This window comes from Notolepis coatsorum (assembly GCF_963971535.1).
Source record: "Notolepis coatsorum genome assembly, chromosome: 16".
NCBI classification, from domain to species: domain Eukaryota; kingdom Metazoa; phylum Chordata; class Actinopteri; order Aulopiformes; family Paralepididae; genus Notolepis; species Notolepis coatsorum.
The window spans coordinates 25,923,248-25,945,027 of record NC_140180.1 but is presented as its reverse complement, the minus strand read 5'-3'; the positions used below and the strand labels follow the sequence as shown (position 1 = coordinate 25,945,027).

The following is a 21,780-nucleotide window of genomic DNA, read 5'->3' as shown; positions in this document are numbered from 1 at the left end:
AGTAAAATTTACTCTGCGAAATTTACTGTGTGGGGACTTGAGAGTTGAGACTCGACTCTGACTCGAGATTTAGTGACTCGACTACAACACTGGATCCATCCACCTTGAATAATGAATTATCCATTATGTCATTCATTATTCTATTATGGTCTCATGATCCAATCAATTCACAGAAAAGATAACAGATTTCCTCTATTTTATGTTTCCATGACGACACATCAGTATTTGACTCTATAATCATACATTTTACTCTGGGCCCAAATGCAAACAGCGTTAAATGTACTCTAATAGAGTCAAATGTACTTTGTGATCTAACAAAGGGGTAGGAGTAAGAGTGAAACATGACTACATGTCTCCCCTCAGAGCCAGGATATTACAAGGAAAATGATTTTGGGATCCGCATCGAAGACGTTGCTGTGATTGTACCTGTCACCACAAAGGTAGATACCTCTTGTCTAATTGCAGTGTGTTTGTTTTGTTTAAGTGTATTATTTATTGTTTTCTAATGTGTTTTGTCAATATATTGTGATGAGTGTGAACGTATATTCTTTGTGTTGTCACCATGTAAATGATTGGACCCCAGGCAGAATAGCTGCTGCTATGCAAAAGCTAATGGGGATCTTAATGAAAACAAACAAACCAAACCAAATCACAAAACAATTATTTAACAATACCGGTGGTGAATGAGAGAACTGATGAGAGGACTGATGCCATGCGTTCTCTTTTCCTCCCAGTACGGTAATAACTACCTGACCTTTGACACCGTGTCACTCGTCCCCTACGACAGAAAGCTGATTGACACCTCTCTCCTTAGCCCTCAGCAGGTAAGGAATAATCTCATGCATTTAAATTTGAGACATTTCTTTTACAAGAAGAAATTACTGGCAATTTCCCCTTTCACAGTCTAGGAACTGAGTTTATTTGAAGGAAGTAGCATGATCATCATATCAAAATAGTGAGAAAATATGACTGACTGACTGACTGACTGACTCTACCACCCGAGGCTCCATTTACTGTCACATTCATGAAGGGGGGGGGGTGGGCGTATGTGTGTGTGTGTGTGTGTGTGTGTGTGTGTGTGTGTGTGTGTGTGTGTGTGTGTGTGTCTGTGTGTGTCTGTGTGTGTGCGAGCGTGCGTGCGTGCGTGCTGAGGTTAACGGGTATCTTTAATGTTTCTGGTTGAAAAGTGTCGGTTTCCTCATAAAATATTTTTTTACACAACTTCCGTCAAGCGTATACATTTATCTGCTGCTCGCAACATTTCCAAACAATGCTTTGTCGTTTAGGTTCAGTTTAAAGAGAAAACAAGACTCTTGAACAAAAACTTTACTTAAATATTGTACTTTTGTGCTATATGTTGTCATACTGTCATACTGTGGTAACGTAGCGTTCTCTCTTCATCAAAACTGTCATATTGTATTACTGGTGTACAGTAGAGGAGTTGTATGTGTGTGCATGCATGCATGTGTGTGTGTGTGTGCATGCGTTTATATAGTTACTATACTTGTGAGAACCCACTCTTGACAAACCGCCTTTAATAATGTAGTAATAAACTTTATTTGTATAGCACCTGGCTTTCATACAAGAATTGCAGCCCAGTGTGAAGTGCTTCACAGCAGTGATGTAAACACAAAATAGACATAGGCATAAAATGAGCATAATTATCGACAGGCAAAACATGAGCAGAGAATTGATATTATAACCTCCCGGATTTTCTTTTTATAGATTTCTGTCATTACAATATATAATTCATTTTTAAAATTGTAATAGTTTTCTGTCATTAAAATCGATTATAAAAAAATATTATAATAGATTTCTTATTGTATATAAGAATTTATGTGAGGACATTTTGGGTTGTGAGGACATTTTGTCCGGTGTGTCTGTATGTGTGTCTGTGTTTGTGTCTGTAGGTGTGCGCACGTTTTCGATTTGTCTTTTTGTCACTCACTAACAGTGCCCCTCCCTCCCTCCCTCCAGCTCCACTGGCTGGACTCTTACTATGTCACCATCCGCGAGGTGATGGGGGCAGAGCTGGACAGACAGAGCCTGACCGTGGAGAAACAGTGGATGCTTAAAAACACGGAGCCCTTCCAGGCGGCCGGCTCCTCTGCGGCCGTCTCCTCCCTCTCGCTGACCCTCGCCGCCCTGGCCACCGCACTCCTCCACAACATCTAGAGGAGCTCTCATAACACTCCCGTACGCTCTTCAAACAGAGGTGTCGAAATAACACGGGAAGACGATGACGATGTCGATTGGTGGAGGAGCGCTTTCTCGGCGCAATCCATGCCGTTCCTCACACCTGCTCTGGATAGTTAGTTAGTCACGAACCAGCGCAAAGTCAATGGGGTCGAGCTCCTGTCTGAACAAGCTGACTGAAGCTCACTGAGGTCTACTTTGTGTGCTCTGTAGAGTACATTTCAATGAGACTTGTACAGACAGGAGCTCGACCCCATTGACTTTGCATTGTTTTGGGGCTAATTCCCCCGGAGCTTGTATGAGGAAAAGCATGGCTGAGAAAGGATTCTACCAATCAGCATCAGCATCGGTAAGTAGGAATAGGACTGGGGTTCCAAAAATCTGAACTATCCCTTTATTTAAAAACACATGCAGACATGTTACAAAATGGAACATCCTGACTTGAAGTCATGTTGCTACAGTATTAGCACATGTTGTGTTGTTTCTCAACACACAGGTAACACACCTGCATGTGTTTAGTCGAGGACAACACCCCCTGTGTTATTGTGACTGCTTTAAGTCTGCTTTAAGAGTGTACGAAAATGAACTCTCATAAAACTATGGTATTCCTATTTTTTCTGCGTCCATTACATACTAAATGTAATGCTGTAGTATTTCTATGATGAAACCACCGGAATCCTATAATGATCCACCTTAAATGTCTATGATATTCCACTGTCGAAATACTATGGTGAATCACTACAGTATGTCTGTGGTAACTCTCTGTAGTGTGTATGACACTATGGACTACTGTAGATACTATGGTTCATTGTTGCATGGGAGCACGGTCACTCCATCTGTCTGTTTCTCGCTCTCCGTCTCTCTCGCGAGGAGTGCTGCACACTAATGTCCATCAGGATCAGACCCTATGCAGTTACATTGACAATAATGTCAAACTAAATCAGGTTAAAAGACGCAATGGATTTTCACGTTTGCTCGTCCATCTTCTAGTTTGCTGGGCAAATGTTTGCTTCGTTCGTATGAGTTAAATATTTGCAAATGGTATTTTTTGTTGTTGCTGTACATTTTGGTGTCTGTTTTGAATTTTGTATGCCCCCCCCTCCCAGAAAGGTGCCTTTGCCTATTCAAATGCAATATGATTTATATTTTATTAAAGTAATACTCTTAAAAAGCCACTGATTCCATTTACTCAAGCATTACAACTAGGGATGCTCGATATTGGCTTTTTTACCGATACCGATATACCGATATTGTCCAACTCTTAATTTCCAATACCGATATCAACCGATACCGATATATGCAGGGTCCCCCCCCCCCCCCCCCAAAAACGGAATAATTTCAGGTAATTAACATTACATATCTCTTGTTGTGGAATTAACACAACATTATGCATACTTTTGACAATAAATCAAATCTGAATTTGTTCTTACTTGCTTTATTTTTATTTTTTTTAAACGATACAGATATTTTCCGATATCACATTTTAATGCCAATATCGGCTGATAATATCGGACATCCCTAATTACAACCTGTTACTCTGTGGCTCCATCATAATTGTGTCCTCGAGGGATAGAGGCCATTTTGAATCCCTGCTTCAATTATCCTAATTAACCTAGAGCCTTTTATGGCCCATTTTACACATAACCGCTGGGTTCACCGCACATTGACGGAGCAGCGACCAAAGTTCAACCTACTGTATTGAACTTTGCTCATGAGAGTCGTGCACCGTGCTTCGTTTGGCGCCAAAAAAATATCCGATTTTTCAAAACGCAGTGGTGCCGTTGTCGCGTTGTGTCCCGAAAAGGCCCTACAGACAAAATGTAGTCCGACAGCGCCAGATGATTGGGGTCATCGTTGTCACGCGATAAAAAGGAAGCGCAGTATCTCTCAGGGACTGACATGAGAACCTCCTCCTCTGGCATAGCTCTTGAGGATCGGTGTGACATCCTCGGCACGACGCAAAACACAAGTTGATTTCTTGGACTGATTTTAATGAAGAAGCTTGATCCAACCTCATCCAAACCGTAAAATCTGTATGAGTACAAATGCATACAAAAGATACTATTACTATCACAAGTTCATTACCAATGGTCGGAACATCACTAAACATATACCACAATTATTATCTCCATCAATCAATACCTTATTGGCTGCGTGCCAGTACATGAGAACATCGATGCGTTACTGTAGTATGTCTTCTGTCAGTTTCTTGGAAGATTGTCTTGATACGTTGGCTTGATGGATTGTTTTTTACTTATTAGAACACCAGGTAATTCCATTACCATTCAAGTTCATGGTCCAACGCAAGAGAGAGAAGGCGGAAACACGTCACCGGATACCAGGTGTGTCAACTCTCGTGAGATGTGGTAATTGCACAAATAAAATAGAAAACAGTGCGCCACTAATATATATCTTATATAAAACAAATAAGAAATACATTGAAAGCAATTGAGTGTATTATTACTATTATACAAAATAAGCATATAAATTGTAAACATAAATAACTATATTAACCAACTGTTAACCATAGCTGCAGTTACAATCGGTCTTGCCACATGTGAAGATCTCGTGCCAACAGAAACCCGGTTGCCTGGCAACCATTCTGTTTGAGCTGCCTATGCTGTTGTTGTTTCTTTCTCCCCATCCTTGCGCGCGCAGGAAGCTTTAGTTTAACACGCACTTCACTTACAACTGAAAGCGAGTTTATACGTGAGAAGAAGAGCATGGTGGCACAGGCTACCGGTGTTATGTGAAGGTTTGAACTGAAGACAGACAGATGTTTGGACATGGCATATTCAGCCACATCCTGTTTGCATGGTTGGAGCTGTGTGGTAAAGTGGCCCTCGAAAAGAGGAACACTTTGCTGGCTATTGACGTCAGAAATATGAGATCATTGTTCCTGTGTAAGCAAAACTTCCTCCACTCGTTGTAAAGTACATGACCTGTTAAACATTTGTATATTCATATGTAGAATACACTGTAAGAAAAAAAGTCTGACATCAATGGTTGCCAAATACTTACTGTCAAATTACAGTAAAATCAAATACATTTACAGATTACAACCTTTATTTAATGGTTAATATTTTGTATTTTTATGGCATTTACACTTAAAGTAGAAAAACAAAAGTAATCTGTAAATAAATAATACAGTGAATTTCCTGTGAAAAAACATACATTTTTTACAGTGTAGGCTATCAAAACCGCTATGTCCTCATGACTTGTGTATTATGTGGAGAATTCAATGGTTCTCTTTGGTTACAACAATCATCCAGTGAAATCGTGTTGTTTTTGTAGAAAGACAAGGTAACCTCCTACAGAGAACGACGGGAAACTAAAGTAGGACATCCTCTTATCGTGTGGTTTGCCACCACACCAAAATAACAGGGTAGACTACTTGTGGACTACTTTGCTCGTCTCTTTTTACTGGGTTCTGCCTACTTTGCTTGTCTTGTCTGCAAGGCTACAGTAGGTGGCCATACATATCTTCACTGGTCACTCAAGCCGTTTGGGTGTTACAGTAGCGACACATCAGCATAGGTGTCTAAATATTACTGGCCTCTGAAACCATTGTCCCTCTTCATATCCAGGGTTGGGCATCTGCCATCTGTTTGGATATTGATTTGTCTGTTTCTCTCTCTCTCTCTCTCTCTCTCTCTCTTTCTCTCTCTCTCCTCTCTCTCTCTCTCTCTCTCTCTCTCTCTCTCTCTCTCTCTCTCTCTCTCTCTCTCTCTCTCTCTCTCTCTCTCTCTCTGTCTGTCTGTCTGTTGTTCTCTTTGTCGGTCTGTCTGTTATTCTTTCTGTCTGTATGTTTGCCTGTTGTTCTCTCTGTCCATCTGTTCTCTCTGTCTGTCTGTCCATCTGTTCGTCTGTTATTATCTCTGTCTGTCTGTTATTCTTTATGTCTGTCTATATGTCTGTTATTCTCTCCGTCTGTCTGTTATTCTCTCTGTTCTCTATCTGTCTGTTGTTTTCTTTATCTGTCTGTCTGTCTGTTGTTCTCTCTGTCCATCTGTCTGTCTGTTATTCTCTCTGTTCTCTGGACATTCTCTGGATTCTTCTCTGTTGTTCTCTTTGTCTGTTATTCTTTCTGTCTGTATGTTTGCCTGTTCTCTCTGTTCTCTTTGTCTGTCTGTATGTATGTCTGTCTGTTATTCTTTATGTCTGTATCTGTCTGTTGTTCTCTCTGTATGTCCGTCTGTTATTCTCTCTGTCTGTCTGTATGTCTGTTATTCTTTGTGTTTGTCTATCTGTCTGATATTCTCTCTGTCTCTGTCTGATATTCTCTCTGTATGTGTCTGTCTGTCTGTTATTCTCGTTGTATGTCTGTTATTCTTTATGTCTGTCTATGTCTTATATTATCTCTGTCTGTCTGTCTGTTATTCTCTCTGTAGGTCTGTATGTCTGCCTGTCTGTTATTATTTATGTATGTCTTTCTGTCTGTCTGTTATTCTCTCTGACTGTCTGTGCCTGTCTGTTATTCTCTCTGCCTCGCTGTCTGTCTGTCTGTCTGTCTGTCTGTCTGTCTGTCTGTCTGTCTGTCTGTCTGTCTGTCTGTCTGTCTGTCTGTCTGTCTGTCTGTCTGTCTGTCTGTCTGTCTGTCTGTCTGTCTGTCTGTCTGTCTGTCTGTCTGTCTGCCTGTCTGTCTGCTCCTGAAGCTTCTGCAGGGACTGTGTTGCAGCTGCCCAGAAGCTACTGCCTCAGTTTCTAAATGTGTCATGTTTATGTTTATGTCTTTCACTTTCACAGTTCACATTTCCTTAAAGAAATGTCGTAATTTCCAATGAGATCTACCACTAGATGACCCGCCCGTAAATATAGAAACCATCTTCTAGCTCCAGCCAATAATGACCCGCTGTTAAATATAGAAACCATTTTCCAGCTCTAGCCAATGACGACCCGCCGTTAAATATAGAAACCATTTTCCAGCTCCAGTTAATGATGACCTGCCCTTAGATAGAGAAACCACCTTCTAGCTCCAGCTAATGATGACCTGCCCTTAGATAGAGAAAGCCTCTTCTACAGTAGCTCCAGCCAATGTGCTCTGATGCGCCATGACCTCTACACACTGGCCAGTCAGTGAGACACAAACTGTTGCACCAGTAATGTTGCCCAACAGTTTGCCAGAAAGTTTTGCTCAACATTCAGCTGAAATCTAAAAGATATGATATGGCAAGAGAGATGCTTGAATACAGCAGGGAAGGGTTTATTCTTGCTTAATTATTGCAGATTTGACAGCACAGCATGTGGTGAAATGCTTTTACAATAAGCAGTTCTTACTTGCCTGATGAGTCACGTCTTCCAGTAACAGGGCTTTTGTTGTTGTTGATTGAACAAGGTAAATATGGAAAATATGAGACAGCTCCTTCAGCTTTTTCTTTATAAATCAAAGCATAAAAAGTCAATTTGGGCTGTGTCTGTGTCACTAGAATAGTTATTTTACTTTTGGGCCTATATGACTCAAAGATTAGCACGAAAAAGTGAATACAATTAGAATTTAATAAATTAATTTTATAATTTCATTATCAAGTGGTACTCATGATCGGGTAGTTTGTCAAAACCAAAGTTTAGGATGACATTCTGCTGAACCGTGTCATGTGAGTGATGGTATTGACCCAACAAGGTTACGGCACGCAAGGAAATAACCCTGTTGATGAGGAGATCTGTCTGTAATACCCAAACCTGAGCACCAATAGAAGAAAAAAAAGGTTTGCCTGTAGTTCCCGTGGGGCCATGTGACTTCCTCTCAGTCTCTAAACACTGCTGTGAAGGAAGTCATTTCTATGTTCCTCTGTGTTGTCTGAGTGTCACTTGTGTCAGTGCCCTTCTCCTCGCTGTTGGACCCCAGAGATCTCGGTGCTGCTCAGGGGCAAGATGTTGAGGCGAAAATCCTCCAACGCCTCAGAGAAGGAACCGGGGCAGAAAAAAAAGGTGAGTGGGGGGCGGGGGGTTGTTGTTGTTGTTGTTGTTGTTGTTGTTGTTGTTGTTGTTGTTGTTGTAGTATTGGAGGGTTTAGTGTGAAGGGGAGCTAGGCTCATACAGGATAGATTACAGGTGTGTGTGTCTTGATGATGTACTATGTAACACACTGTTGGGAAGAGCGCTGTTCAACACCGTCATGTACATTATTGTGCTGAACCACTCAAGCTCTGACGCTTGCAAGGAGACCAACCACGACCTGCATGTTCTCTCACAGGATGTGCTGCTAGTGTACTGCAAACCTCTGCGGTGACACAGAAAATATAGAGAGAGAGAGAGAGAGAGAGAGATAATGAAACTTGGAGCACAGTGAGATTACGGTGGCTAAGGTGATAGGAGATAAAAACATGTCGTTCTTTCTCTGTATGTGGTTCAACTCCGGCACCACCCAAAAAAGAGAAGCTTCGTTTTTAAAACAGGCACAAAAAAAATAAAAACTCAAGTTCCTCTAATCTGGTGGAGGGAGTCATCGCTACAGAGGCCGTCTGACTCAGAATAGGCCTCACGGCTCCTTGGCTTTGCTCCTGTGTCTCTGCCTGCTGGAGTCACGCCTGTCCTCCTACATTTCACACTGGTCTCTCATCTGCATCTCTTCTTCCGCTGTCTAATCCACGGCTTCATCACCTCACAACTCAACCATGGTTCTCCCTCATCATCATCATCATCATCATCATCATCATCATTATTGTGGGGCGACAGTGGCTCAGGAGGTAGAGTTATCATCTGGGAATCAGAAGGTTCCCGGTTTGATTATCGCTCCTCCCGGGCAGCGTGTCGAAGTGTCCTTGAGCAAGACACTTAACCCCTAACTCCCGCTGAGCAGGTTGGCACCTTGCATGGTCGCCTCCGCCATCAGTGTGTGAATGTGTGAGCGAATGGGTGAATGTGAGGAACAAAAATTGTATAGTGCTTTGGATAAAAGCGTTATATAAATGCACCATTTATCATCATCATCATCATCATCATTATCATCATCATCATCATCATCATCATCATCATCATTATCATTATTGTGGTCTATGATAATGACCATAGACGGATAATTGGACAGGCCAATGGTCTATCTAATGACAATAGGCGGATGATTTGATGGATCGGAGGATTAGTGGGCTTTAGGCATGACAGCAGTAGCAGAACAATAATCCCCCTCCAGCACGACGCCACATATTAAAAGTCATTGGGTCTCGTTCACCAAGGACTTACGACAAAAAGGGCTTTCTCTTAGGGCCATTTGAGACCTTTTCGGGACGATTTTGGGATTCACCAACCGTCCCAATAAAACATAATATAATTAATATTATATTATAATATATTGTCTATATTCATGTCTTGCCCGAAAAGGTCTCAAATGGCCCTAAGAGAAAGCCCTTGGAGAATGAGACCCATTGTTCCCTGGGCTGTGTTGGTGGTTATACCCCTCAGACACCGACCACAAGCCACATAGGCCGACTGGATGTCTGCAACGATTAGCCGCCAACAGTTGCCCAAGCTGTGCCCACTTCCTGTCGGTTCTCACAAGAATCAAGAAGGATGGGCTGAGATAAGGTGACGTGTTGTAACCCCTATTGGCGTGGAAATCACATCTACAAATTACATTCAGATCCATGGAAACTGCCAGGGAAGCTGGTGAATAATTACAATAAAGTACCTTGTATTCCTATCCACATCTCTGATTCCATCTCAGGTTTTAAATCCAGAGGGGGAAAAACAACACCTTTCTGCACACCTGCGTGGCAATAGGTTCTCTCCTGTAGAGGCCATCTTTGTCCTTGTGTATTCTGAACAACACAGCTCAAATCGGCTAGCACGATGTTCTCCTACATGTATTCATTTGTCTAGAAAGAGAGGTACGTAGAGGACCTGTAGCAGCAGCTAGCCGTCTCTAAAAGAGAGGTACATAGAGGATGTGTAGCAGCAGCTAGCCGTCTCTAAAAGAGAGGTACGTAGAGGACCTGTAGCAGCAGCTATCCGTCTCTAAAAGAGAGGTACGTAGAGGACGTGTAGCAGCAGCTAGCCGTCTCTAAAAGAGAGGTACATAGAGGACCTGTAGCACCAGCTAGCCGTCTCTAAAAGAGAGGTACGTAGAGGACCTGTAGCAGCAGCTAGCCGTCTCTAAAAGAGAGGTACGTAGAGGACGTGTAGCAGCAGCTAGCCGTCTCTAAAAGAGAGGTACGTAGAGGACCTGTAGCAGCAGCTATCCGTCTCTAAAAGAGAGGTACATAGAGGACCTGTAGCAGCAGCTAGCCGTCTCTAAAAGAGAGGTGCGTAGAGGACCTGTAGCAGCAGCTAGCCGTCTCTAAAAGAGAGATACATAGAGGACGTGTAGCAGCAGCTAGCCGTCTCTAAAAGAGAGGTACATAGAGGACCTGTAGCAGCAGCTAGCCGTCTCTAAAAGAGAGGTACGTAGAGGATGTGTAGCAGCAGCTAGCCGTCTCTAAAAGAGAGGTACGTAGAGGACGTGTAGCAGCAGCTATCCGTCTCTAAAAGAGAGGTACATAGAGGACGTGTAGCAGCAGCTAGCCGTCTCTAAAAGAGAGGTACATAGAGGACGTGTAGCAGCAGCTAGCCGTCTCTAAAAGAGAGGTACATAGAGGACCTGTAGCAGCAGCTAGCTGTCTCTAAAAGAGAGGTACGTAGAGGACCTGTAGCAGCAGCTAGCCGTCTCTAAAAGAGAGGTACGTAGAGGACGTGTAGCAGCAGCTAGCCGTCTCTAAAAGAGAGGTACATAGAGGACGTGTAGCAGCAGCTAGCCGTCTCTAAAAGAGAGGTACGTAGTGGACCTGTAGCAGCAGCTAGCCGTCTCTAAAAGAGAGGTACGTAGTGGACGTGTAGCAGCAGCTAGCCGTCTCTAAAAGAGAGGTACATAGAGGATGTGTAGCAGCAGCTAGCCGTCTCTAAAAGAGAGGTACGTAGAGGACGTGTAGCAGCAGCTAGCCGTCTCTAAAAGAGAGGTACGTAGTGGACGTGTAGCAGCAGCTAGCCGTCTCTAAAAGAGAGGTACATAGAGGACCTGTAGCAGCAGCTAGCCGTCTCTAAAAGAGAGGTACATAGAGGACCTGTAGCAGCAGCTAGCCGTCTCTAAAAGAGAGGTACATAGAGGACGTGTAGCAGCAGCTAGCCGTCTCTAAAAGAGAGGTACGTAGAGGACCTGTAGCAGCAGCTAGCCGTCTCTAAAAGAGAGGTACATAGAGGACGTGTAGCAGCAGCTAGCCGTCTCTAAAAGAGAGGTACATAGAGGACCTGTAGCAGCAGCTAGCCGTCTCTAAAAGAGAGGTACGTAGAGGACCTGTAGCAGCAGCTAGCCGTCTCTAAAAGAGAGGTACATAGAGGACCTGTAGCAGCAGCTAGCCGTCTCTAAAAGAGAGGTACATAGAGGACCTGTAGCAGCAGCTAGCCGTCTCTAAAAGAGAGGTACATAGAGGACCTGTAGCAGCAGCTAGCCGTCTCTAAAAGAGAGGTACGTAGAGGACCTGTAGCAGCAGCTAGCCGTCTCTAAAAGAGAGGTACGTAGAGGACCTGTAGCAGCAGCTAGCCGTCTCTAAAAGAGAGGTGCATAGAGGACCTGTAGCAGCAGCTAGCCGTCTCTAAAAGAGAGGTACATAGAGGACCTGTAGCAGCAGCTAGCCGTCTCTAAAAGAGAGGTACATAGAGGACGTGTAGCAGCAGCTAGCCGTCTCTAAAAGAGAGGTACGTAGAGGATGTGTAGCAGCAGCTAGCCGTCTCTAAAAGAGAGGTACATAGAGGACGTGTAGCAGCAGCTAGCCGTCTCTAAAAGAGAGGTACGTAGAGGATGTGTAGCAGCAGCTAGCCGTCTCTAAAAGAGAGGTACATAGAGGACCTGTAGCAGCAGCTAGCCGTCTCTAAAAGAGAGGTACATAGAGGACCTGTAGCAGCAGCTAGCCGTCTCTAAAAGAGAGGTACGTAGAGGATGTGTAGCAGCAGCTAGCCGTCTCTAAAAGAGAGGTACATAGAGGACGTGTAGCAGCAGCTAGCCGTCTCTAAAAGAGAGGTACGTAGAGGACCTGTAGCAGCAACTAGCCGTCTCTAAAAGAGAGGTACATAGAGGACCTGTAGCAGCAGATAGCCGTCTCTAAAAGAGAGGTACGTAGAGGACGTGTAGCAGCAGATAGCCGTCTCTAAAAGAGAGGTACATAGAGGACCTGTAGCAGCAGCTAGCCGTCTCTAAAAGAGAGGTACATAGAGGACCTGTAGCAGCAGCTAGCCGTCTCTAAAAGAGAGGTACGTAGAGGACCTGTAGCAGCAGCTAGCCGTCTCTAAAAGAGAGGTACATAGAGGACCTGTAGCAGCAGCTAGCCGTCTCTAAAAGAGAGGTGCATAGAGGACGTGTAGCAGCAGCTAGCCTAGCTAGCTTTGCTGAAGGCTGAGTTCCACTGAACCATCAAACAACAGACTGACGTGTTTCTCTGGACTGTTTTGAATATAGAATATTCACTGCAAAACAAAAAACAAATCTCCATCCAAAGAAGTAATTTAAAGCATTGAGTTTCCTTTTTTTTCTCAAACAAGTGGGAAATAAAAATCTGCCAATGGGGTAAAATTATTTATTTATTTATTTTATCAGATTTTAAGTATTTCTTTCAAAATAAGCTAAATCTTCTTGAAGCAGATCCTGCCTAGTTTTTGTAGATTTTGTCACTTTGTCACTCCAGAAATCCCTTTCCAACAAGTTCAGTTGGATTGGAAACCATTTAAACTTCTGTCACCCTCTTGGTAGATGTTTTAGATTTTTATTATTGTTTTCTGAAAATAAGATTTGAATACTCAATATAAGCTTAAAATACTTGTTGGTAAGATTCCTTACAGTGTTGTGTGTGTCTTGTGACAATACTTGTTTGTGGAGTTGATCTACTGTATAGTAGCCCTTTGCTTCTTGTTGTATTATAACTGTATGATTTGAATGGTTGGTTGATTGCATGGTTTGAAATCAATGCAATTCACATTTGTGTCTACAGCTCAGCCTGCAGAGATCCAGCAGCTTCAAGGATTTCATGAAGCACAAACCCAGTTCTCCTGTTGCGACAAATAAAGAGTTCAACTTGGATGAGACGGTAAATTGGATTTGGATAAAAAAAAAATTAATGATTGTCGTGCAACACATTCACACAGGCATTCACCCACTTACTCGCTCGCCCATTCACTCACTCGCTCCCTCACTCACCTACTTGCTCACACACACACACACACACACACACACACACACACACACACACACACACACACACACACACAGTTACCTGCTCTCGCACACACACACACACACACACACACACACACACACACACACACACACACACACACACTCACTCACTCACTCACTCACTCACTCACTCACTCACTCACTCACTCACTCACTCACTCACTCACTCACACACACACACACACACACACACACACACACACACACACACACAGTTACCTGCTCGGTCACACACACACACACACACACACACACACACACACACACACACACACACACACACACACACACACACACACACACACACACACACACACACACACACACACACACACACACACACACACACACACTGAGGCTGTAAACGAGATTGATATCTGAGCATCTTGCTCAAGACGCAGTCCATAAGGATGGTGCCGATGTAAGATAACGTGTTCAATAAAGATGGCGGTGGACTGGACTATAAGCCATATATATTTTTTTTTATGGGGTCATTAGGAAAATATAGGTTTTGAGACTGAGCCGTCCTGTCTGTGAGAGACAGAGTTTCTCCGCTTGGCTGGCTCAGAGGACATTCCGTCGAGTCTTTATGTCCTTTTTGACAGCGTTAATTACCGTGAGGTTTAACCCTTTCATTACCACACTATAGCAGGTTAACCCTTTCTTTTTGTATTATGAATTTTTATTCTTTGACTGTACAGCACTTTGGTCGGCTCTTTTTAAACGTGCTTTATAAATAAATGACTTGACTTTCACTACCACACTGCAGATGGTTAACCGTCTGTAGTGTGGTAGTGAAAGGGTTAACCCTTTGTAGTGTGGTAGGGTTAAACGCAAAGTTCAACTTCATCTTTCTTTCTCTCTGACTTCCCCTCTTCTGTTTTGTGCTCATTTGTCCTCCAACTTCCACTTATAATATACAAAATTATGTTGGGAAGTTTGAGTTCTTAAATTTTTTATTTCACAATATTATGTAAATGTGGTATTTGCTCTTTTTATTTTCAATTTTCGGGAAGCTACGCTGTAGCGATGATCCAGATGTAATAAAGGGATTTCTGCTTTCTCTTTGTGTCTGCAGCTTTGGACATGGATGCCATGGGCACACACTCACCAACATTGTGTGTGTGTGTGTGTGTGTGTGTGTGTGTGTGTGTGTGTGTGTGTGTGTGTGTGTGTGTGTGTGTGTGTGTGTGTGTGTGTGTGTGTGTGTGTGTGTGTGTGTGTGTGTGTGTGTGTGTGTGTGTGTGTGTATCTGTGTATCTGTGTGTCTGTGTGTCTGAAATCAGATTGTGTGTGTGTGCACGTTACTGTCTCTCCACAAATGATACGTCTAATGGATCTGTCGGTTTGGAAAGCTTGTCTGTTTTGTGCTGAGGGTTGTTTTGCAGTGCTAGTTCCACTGAACTATGACTTCCTCCCACTGTGGTGGTGGTGACACTAGTGGAGGCGGAGGAGGCTGATGAAACACACATACACTTCCTGACATCAGCATTAACAACTGGTATCATGTTACATTCCACGTATTGGTATCACCATCTCTCACCAGCCGAAGAACTAACGGCAGCAGAACTCGAGAAGGATTGTCTGATCACTAAGTGTGTCTGACTCCTACCACTTAACCTAACGTATGACGTAGGGTACCAGTTAGGGTACCTTATGTATTCGGCACCTGTGTGTACTGTTTACTTTACTTACTCATAGTATATATTCAGAAGTGTTTTATCGCCCATATTTATTGTAACATATATAACTGATAATAACTGGCTAACTGATAATAACTGGCTATAACTGGCATACAGACCCTCATCTGCACCTTTGATTACACTGTTTACTTGCTCATATTCCTATATTCAGAGTTATTTATATTGTTTACACTGCTTATTTTTTATCTTTACTATAATTGTATTGCCTATACGTCTTCCACTATTAACCTGCCCATACCTGTACCTCCCCTCCCCCCTCCCCCATGCTGCTATGACGCCCGAATTTACCCAAAGGGGATCAATATCAATCAATTAATGAAATGAAAAATAAAGAACTAACCTTCTTACTGTCCTCTATCATGCACTATTCCTACTATACTAATGTCTTTACAACTATGCACTCAACACTGCAGCACCCAAGTTTCAGCACTGTTTGTTGAACAGTGTTACTCAGCTGAAAGAGTTGTACCCTTCCTGTTGTAGTAACCTGAAATTAAATGACAAAATTATCTTCAATTCGTATATATATAAGGTGACTTCCTCTTGGAAAGTAAAGACCAAACTAAAATGGCTGATGAGCAACACTCTGGTTCCAGGTGGAATGTGTCCCTGTGGATGAAGCTGTGAAGAGTGGAAGTAAACTGGGCAAGAAATGGCGCAACGTCCTCTCACGCACCATGACCCGCAAAACATCCAAAAGGGTCCAGAAGGCCCTGGCTGAGGAGGGGGTAAGCCTGTTAGCAACACATACAATACAGTAGCGCAGGCCTAATATTTAACTACATTACATGTCACATTCTCCAGCATAGAAATGCATGAATCATTACAAAGATTCCAAGACCATTGTTCTTATACAGTACTATACCAAAGATAAAACATCACTGTAAAAATAACCTTTGACTACTTCCTGCATACGGTTGAGAATGCCTCCACCTAGTGGACACACTTAGTCATCACAGAGTACAAACAAAGGCACACTAGGGTGGGTCTCGATTGTCCTCAGTGTGACATTGAGACATTGAAGTGAACCCGGCGCTGTCCTCCATACACCCAGGGGGAGAGTGGCGAGGAGTGCTTGTCCCCTGACAGCGGGAGCGACTGGCATCCAGAGCTGACTGCGGGACAGAGGACCTCCGTCTGCTCCACAGGGTCAGAGGACACCGTTCCCAGCCCTGTTCCCAGGCAGCTGTCTGGCTGTGAGTCACACTAAAACCATATCCCAGAATGCTCAAGGGTGCTAGTACACTATCTTAGATAAACATCATAATGCTGTGTATAAGTAGGTATATACTGTAGGAGGAGTATATGTATATTCAGACAGATATGGATATGTATATATATATGCAGTCAATATAAATATATAATGTATGCGATTTATACAGCACTGTTGTACATGCTATCATACAGAGTTATATGGGTAGACTATATGGGTAGTTAAGATTATTATTATTATTATTATTATTAGGATTACAATGTAGGGCAGTTGTAGACAGTGAAAGCACAAGGAAGGTATAAATTGAGTAGGCAACAGAGTTAATTTTACTTGTTGGGAATGGGAATGCACTCGATGGAGAGGATTATACACGGAATACCTGTTTTATTCCCATGATAGTCAATGACAGACGGAACATTTTTGTCCCTCTGGCCTTTGTCCGTGTCTGAGGATGACAGGTTTTTCCACGGTACAATAAAGTAAATATGCTGACCCTAAATATAGACGACTGTGAGATAAATGTCTGTGGGTATGATGTGACTGTTTCCTCTCTGTGTGTCTCAGGTGGTGACAGACAGAGCCTGGACAGCGGCTATAGCCAGAGAGACAGCATGAGACTGGAGGAGGTCGGGCTGTCTTACACCGGACCCTTCTGTGGCCGCGCCCTGGTCCACACCGACTTCATTCCTAGCCCCTACGATGTGGAGTCACTAAAGCTCCAAGTAAGTCCCCTGGACAAAGACCACGGTGTCTTCGCTTTAGCCCTACAGTACGTACAAGTCTTCCATCTTGTCAAGTCCAGCCTGGGGAACTTGTTAGCGGACTGTAGTTTTACTGTACATGTTATTCATGGCAGAACAGAATAATAGCTTGATTGCTGAAGGTTAATGTCTTTTGTCAATGTATGGTGTCGAGTGTGAATGTATTATTTTTGTGTTGTCACAATGTAAGTTATTGGACCCGAGGAAGAATGGCTGCTCCTATGCAAAAGCTAATGGGGATTCAAATAAAACAAACAAACATATAACCGAAGATTCTGTAGTGATACTATTATATTAGAGCTGTTGACTGAAGTATAATAGTCAGGGCAGATTACACAATACTATAGAATGAGAAAAGAAAATCACTGAGACTAGAACAATGCAGTTTAGTCAGTTGGCAAATTATTCATGTTTAATCATGGTCACGATGGACAGATAGATAGCTGTTTTCCTTCTAACCTATAAAATCTATTGTTAAAGGAACATACCAACATTATGGGAAATGCACTTACTGTCTTCTCCAGAGTCAGAAGAAGAAGAAAAATACCAGTTTCTTCTCTGTGCGTTCAGTAGAAAGCTACCCGGCTGCAAGCTAGCCTAGCTTAATTAGCACAAACCAATGGAAGCGGATACGGACCACTAGCTATAGCTTTTTGGCCAACGGCTATAATCGGTATCCATCTTCTTGTCTGACTCTGGAGAAGACGGTAATTGCATTTCTCCATCATGCTGGCGCGTTCCTTTAACAAGATGGGATGCACTGACTTCACGTGAACAAAGGGGTGACATCACCTGCCTTCATGACTCTTCGTCGACTAGAGAGTTGGAGTTGGTAACACCGGCCAGAGTTAAGTTGCATCGCCTCTCTTCCAGAAAGGTGACATCATCCAGATCATCGAGAAGCCCCCGGTGGGCACCTGGACGGGGAAGCTCAACAACAAGATGGGCTCCTTCAAGTTCATCTACGTCAACATTCTGCCTGACGAGAGCCGGCCAGTCCGGAGGAAACAGTGCTGTAGCAGGAGGCGCAGAGCCAAAGACAGACCCAGAACCCTGGAGGAGGTGCTGGAGGGCGTCGGCCTGACTGTAAGCCATAGACCAACTCCATTCCGACGACACTGTGTGTCGTGAGGATCCTTTGATCCAAAGCCTAACGGTGCCATGATCTTAGATGATTACCATTTTTGGTGGGAATTTAACCCTCAACGCTGGTAGTGTTTGTGCCATGATCAACCCACTCTACAGCTACAGGGGACCACACCACTGCTGTTATTGTAGCAGGTTGACACAGCTATTACTGTAAACTACTAACAAGTCGGTCGCAGTCAACCAGAACCTGCTAATGGGTCTGACTCTTTAGCTCAGCTGGTTAGTGCGGCCGCCTGTGGATCATATGGTCCCAGGTTCAAATCCACTTGATTACAAATGTTGGCTGTGGCAGATATTAATAGTAATTTACAACACAGTCAGATTGAAAGTAATCGGAGTCCTTCTGATAATCATGGAAGTTACTGTATGTAATTGTCATATCAAACGCTGTGGATAGTATTTGTGCTTAATGTAATCTTCTTCTCCATCCCAGGAGCTGAGTTCTCTTCTATCAATGCATGGCTTTCAGACCCTGGAGGACTTTGCAGGACTGAAAGAGTCCCACCTCAACGAACTCAACATCACCAACCAAGAACAGCGCGCTAAGATTCTGAACACCGCTGAGCTGCTGAGAGACTGTAAGGTCACATTCATCTACTACACACGATTTGCAGGATATGATACTGCCCACAAGCTATCATAATGGTCCTGTTCTCAAGACAGTCAATTCACTTTTTGGTCTAGGGTTTCCAGTCAAAGCATAAGAAATTGTCCTGAATATGTATGAATCATCACTACTTCCCATTCAAGTAAAGCTCTGAGTAATTGTGTGGCTCATTCGTAATGGTTATTGACTCGACGTGGCCATTTTGCTCTTGTGTCATACTCAGGTTGGGAGCATGACATAAGAGCAAAATGGCCACTGTGTGAATATGATCAATGGTATAGGGTTCCAGTGGTGTTTCTCCTTGTGTGTATAGACTCATAATATGCCTATATTATAGACTCATAATATGCCTATATTATACTCATAATATGCCTATATTATATACTTATAATATGCCTATATTATATACTTATAATATGCCTATATTATACTCATAATATGCCTATATTATACTCATAATATGCCTATATTATAGACTCATAATATGCCTATATTATAGACTCATAATATGCCTATATTATATACTTATAATATGCCTATATTATAGACTCATAATATGCCTATATTATACTCATAATATGCCTATATTATATACTTATAATATGCCTATATTATAGACTCATAATATGCCTATATTATAGACTCATAATATGCCTATATTATAGACGACTCATAATATGCCTATATTATAGACTCATAATATGCCTATATTATAGACGACTCATAATATGCCTACACTATAAACACTTTGGTCTTATTAGCTTGTTTTCTGCTTTAGCACGTTGGCTAATAAGATAAATCTTTATATGTCTCGGTTGTATAACATTCCACTCACCGGTTGCAGTTATGTTCATTGGCCTGTAGGAATTAATCCTATTTTGCCCTCAGAAAGCCTTTGATACGTGAGCTCTTCCTCCCTCCAGATATCATTAGCTGTGATTTAAGCACCTGTCCAATAGCACTAGGTCTGAGTGGATTGCCCATTAGCCTCAGGGTTAGCTGCACTAACATGCTTCCCCCAATCCTAATTGTACTAGAGATGGCCCTGATTACATCTACACTGCCTGCCACTCATGGCTGGCATGGTGCTTCATATAGGATCTAGTGGGCAGGTTTCAGTAGAATACTGTCTTTGGAGAGGGATTAGTCTCGTCCTGTGCATTCTGAAGAAACACAGGATGCTTACCAGAATATCTCTGAGGCTTTTAATCACACTAAGCCGCACTATAGTGGGACAATTTCGCTGCCATATAGTGACAAATCATGTATCACTTTGTGATAAAAGCACTGCGTTTCACACAGAGGTAGCTTTTTCATTATAGAAAAAGATTCTGATATGAGATGAAATCACTGGTATCTATGGATTCCTCAAGATCTGGCTTCTAGAACACACAACACCTCCATATCTGAATAATTTTCCAACCCTGCAAAGTTATCTCTGTGCCAGATGTGCTGCTTTTAACACAAATCTGCATGATACTTAACTGCCCCACTATAATATGAGTTACAGTGGTTTAACTGAACAGGGCCTATTGAAATATGCCTTCTATATGTTAATTAAGTATTTGGACATTTCACAGTATGTATGTATGCATTATATATATATATCTTCTATTCCATCTATTATATCGTACAATGACCGTATTCCAGCTATTAACATGTGTAACTTTTAAAGCAATTTGCTCATAGTTTGGCAACATGTGATCAACGTGTCTACAGTAATAATCCAACAGTGTATACAAATGTGTCTCAGGGTCAAAGTGACTGAATATTAGTAGAGAAAGTCACATAATGTGTCTATAATAGGGATGTTGTGGTTTTTATCACATTCATGTTCATCATATTTAGCTGAAGACGAATCAGACCCAGAGGAGGAGGAAGAGGAAGAGGAGGAGGAGGAGGAGGAGGGGGAGGAAGATGAGGAAAGTTCCGAGGAGAAAGCCAAGGAGCCCAGGGACTCGGGATGCTTCGAGAGCTCGGAGAACCTGGAGAACGTACGCGAGGCCGAGGGAGAGTCCCCGGGCCAGACGTCAGCTGAACAGAACCTGGCGTCCGAGGAGCAGAAGAACCAGGAGGAGGAACAGCTGAGTGATGTTCAGGAGCTCCTGCAGGACCTGACTGTGGATGAAGACTCGTGAGAACTGAGGAGGAAACTATGGACTCCTCAGGACTTTAGCTGGTGGATAATGATCCTCTTAAACAGGGAGCTCTGGGGCCTAATTATGAGACTAGACATGCTGGAAGCTTAATGACAAGGCATCTATACAGGTTTTCTTAACAGACTCCTTACTTAATGCAAGGAAGCAGAAATAAGCAGGCATTTTCCCATTATGATTCCTATGGTTTCCACTCTGACAGTGCAGCAGGCATTTATCATCAACGTAGCTTTATTATGGCTGGAATTAGGACCTGAGCCCAGTTCCTCTTAATTTCTCATCTGAGTACATTTAATATTATGTTTTTTTTTTGTATGAACTGTTGAGGTATTTTCTACCACTTCTTATAGAGGTTTGAAAATGTTAATGTACATGGTTTGATTTCCTACTGTATATGTTCCTGCATTTTTGCCTTTTCATTGTGTCCCCTGACCATTTGCAAAAAAAAAAAAAAAAGTATGCTCTATATTCTCCTTGAACTACTGAATGTAAAATGTGTTGTTTTTTGGACAAATGTTTATGCGTCTTTGACTTTGAGGGAGTGAGGCCATTTGTAAATAGAAACGCCTTGATCGTCAGCACATCCGAGTCTGGCTCTGCCTTGTGACTTTTTACACTGTGTTCTGTTTTGAAATACAATACTGTTTGATTTCTGTTCCTTTTGCGTCCCCGAAGTTGTTCAAATGTTGGACTTTTCTGTAAATAGAATTCAAATAAAAAACGTTCCATACAAATTCCATCTTGATAACATCACAGACGTCAAAACAAAAGTTCCCCATATATAACAACTCAAACTCTTCA

The 21,780-nt window shown here is 42.6% G+C and overlaps 2 protein-coding genes across 2 annotated transcripts in view; both read left to right on the top strand.

Annotated features, from left to right (window-relative positions):
• The window catches only part of xpnpep2 (X-prolyl aminopeptidase (aminopeptidase P) 2, membrane-bound), a gene marked incomplete at both ends in the record, with an annotated part of 167,328 nt that extends 165,153 nt beyond the window's left edge, over window positions 1-2,175 (top strand). The window contains 3 exons of the mRNA XM_084331999.1: window positions 364-440; window positions 735-824; window positions 1,978-2,175. Of these exons, the coding sequence (XP_084188125.1) occupies window positions 364-440; window positions 735-824; window positions 1,978-2,175 (365 nt within the window). The remainder of the gene's footprint in view (window positions 1-363; window positions 441-734; window positions 825-1,977) is intronic.
• A 5,824-nt stretch (window positions 2,176-7,999) lies between these two features.
• Window positions 8,000-21,694, top strand: sash3 (SAM and SH3 domain containing 3). Its single transcript, XM_084332479.1, has 8 exons — window positions 8,000-8,124; window positions 13,146-13,241; window positions 15,690-15,821; window positions 16,148-16,289; window positions 16,871-17,028; window positions 17,941-18,153; window positions 18,650-18,794; window positions 20,672-21,694. Exons 1-8 carry the CDS (start codon window positions 8,068-8,070, stop codon window positions 20,959-20,961), a joined length of 1,233 nt encoding a protein of 410 aa, XP_084188605.1. The 5' UTR covers window positions 8,000-8,067; the 3' UTR covers window positions 20,962-21,694.
• The last annotated feature ends 86 nt before the right edge of the window (window positions 21,695-21,780 follow it).

Excerpts from the sequence above, each read along its gene's own strand:
- sash3 (XM_084332479.1), top strand. The coding sequence starts at position 8,068 with ATGTTGAGGCGAAAATCCTCCAACGCCTCAGAGAAGGAACCGGGGCAG. Across the intron at positions 17,029-17,940 it reads TGGAGTCACTAAAGCTCCAA|AAAGGTGACATCATCCAGAT; the intron begins GTAAGTCCCCTG and ends CCTCTCTTCCAG. Across the intron at positions 18,795-20,671 it reads CGCTGAGCTGCTGAGAGACT|CTGAAGACGAATCAGACCCA; the intron begins GTAAGGTCACAT and ends CATCATATTTAG.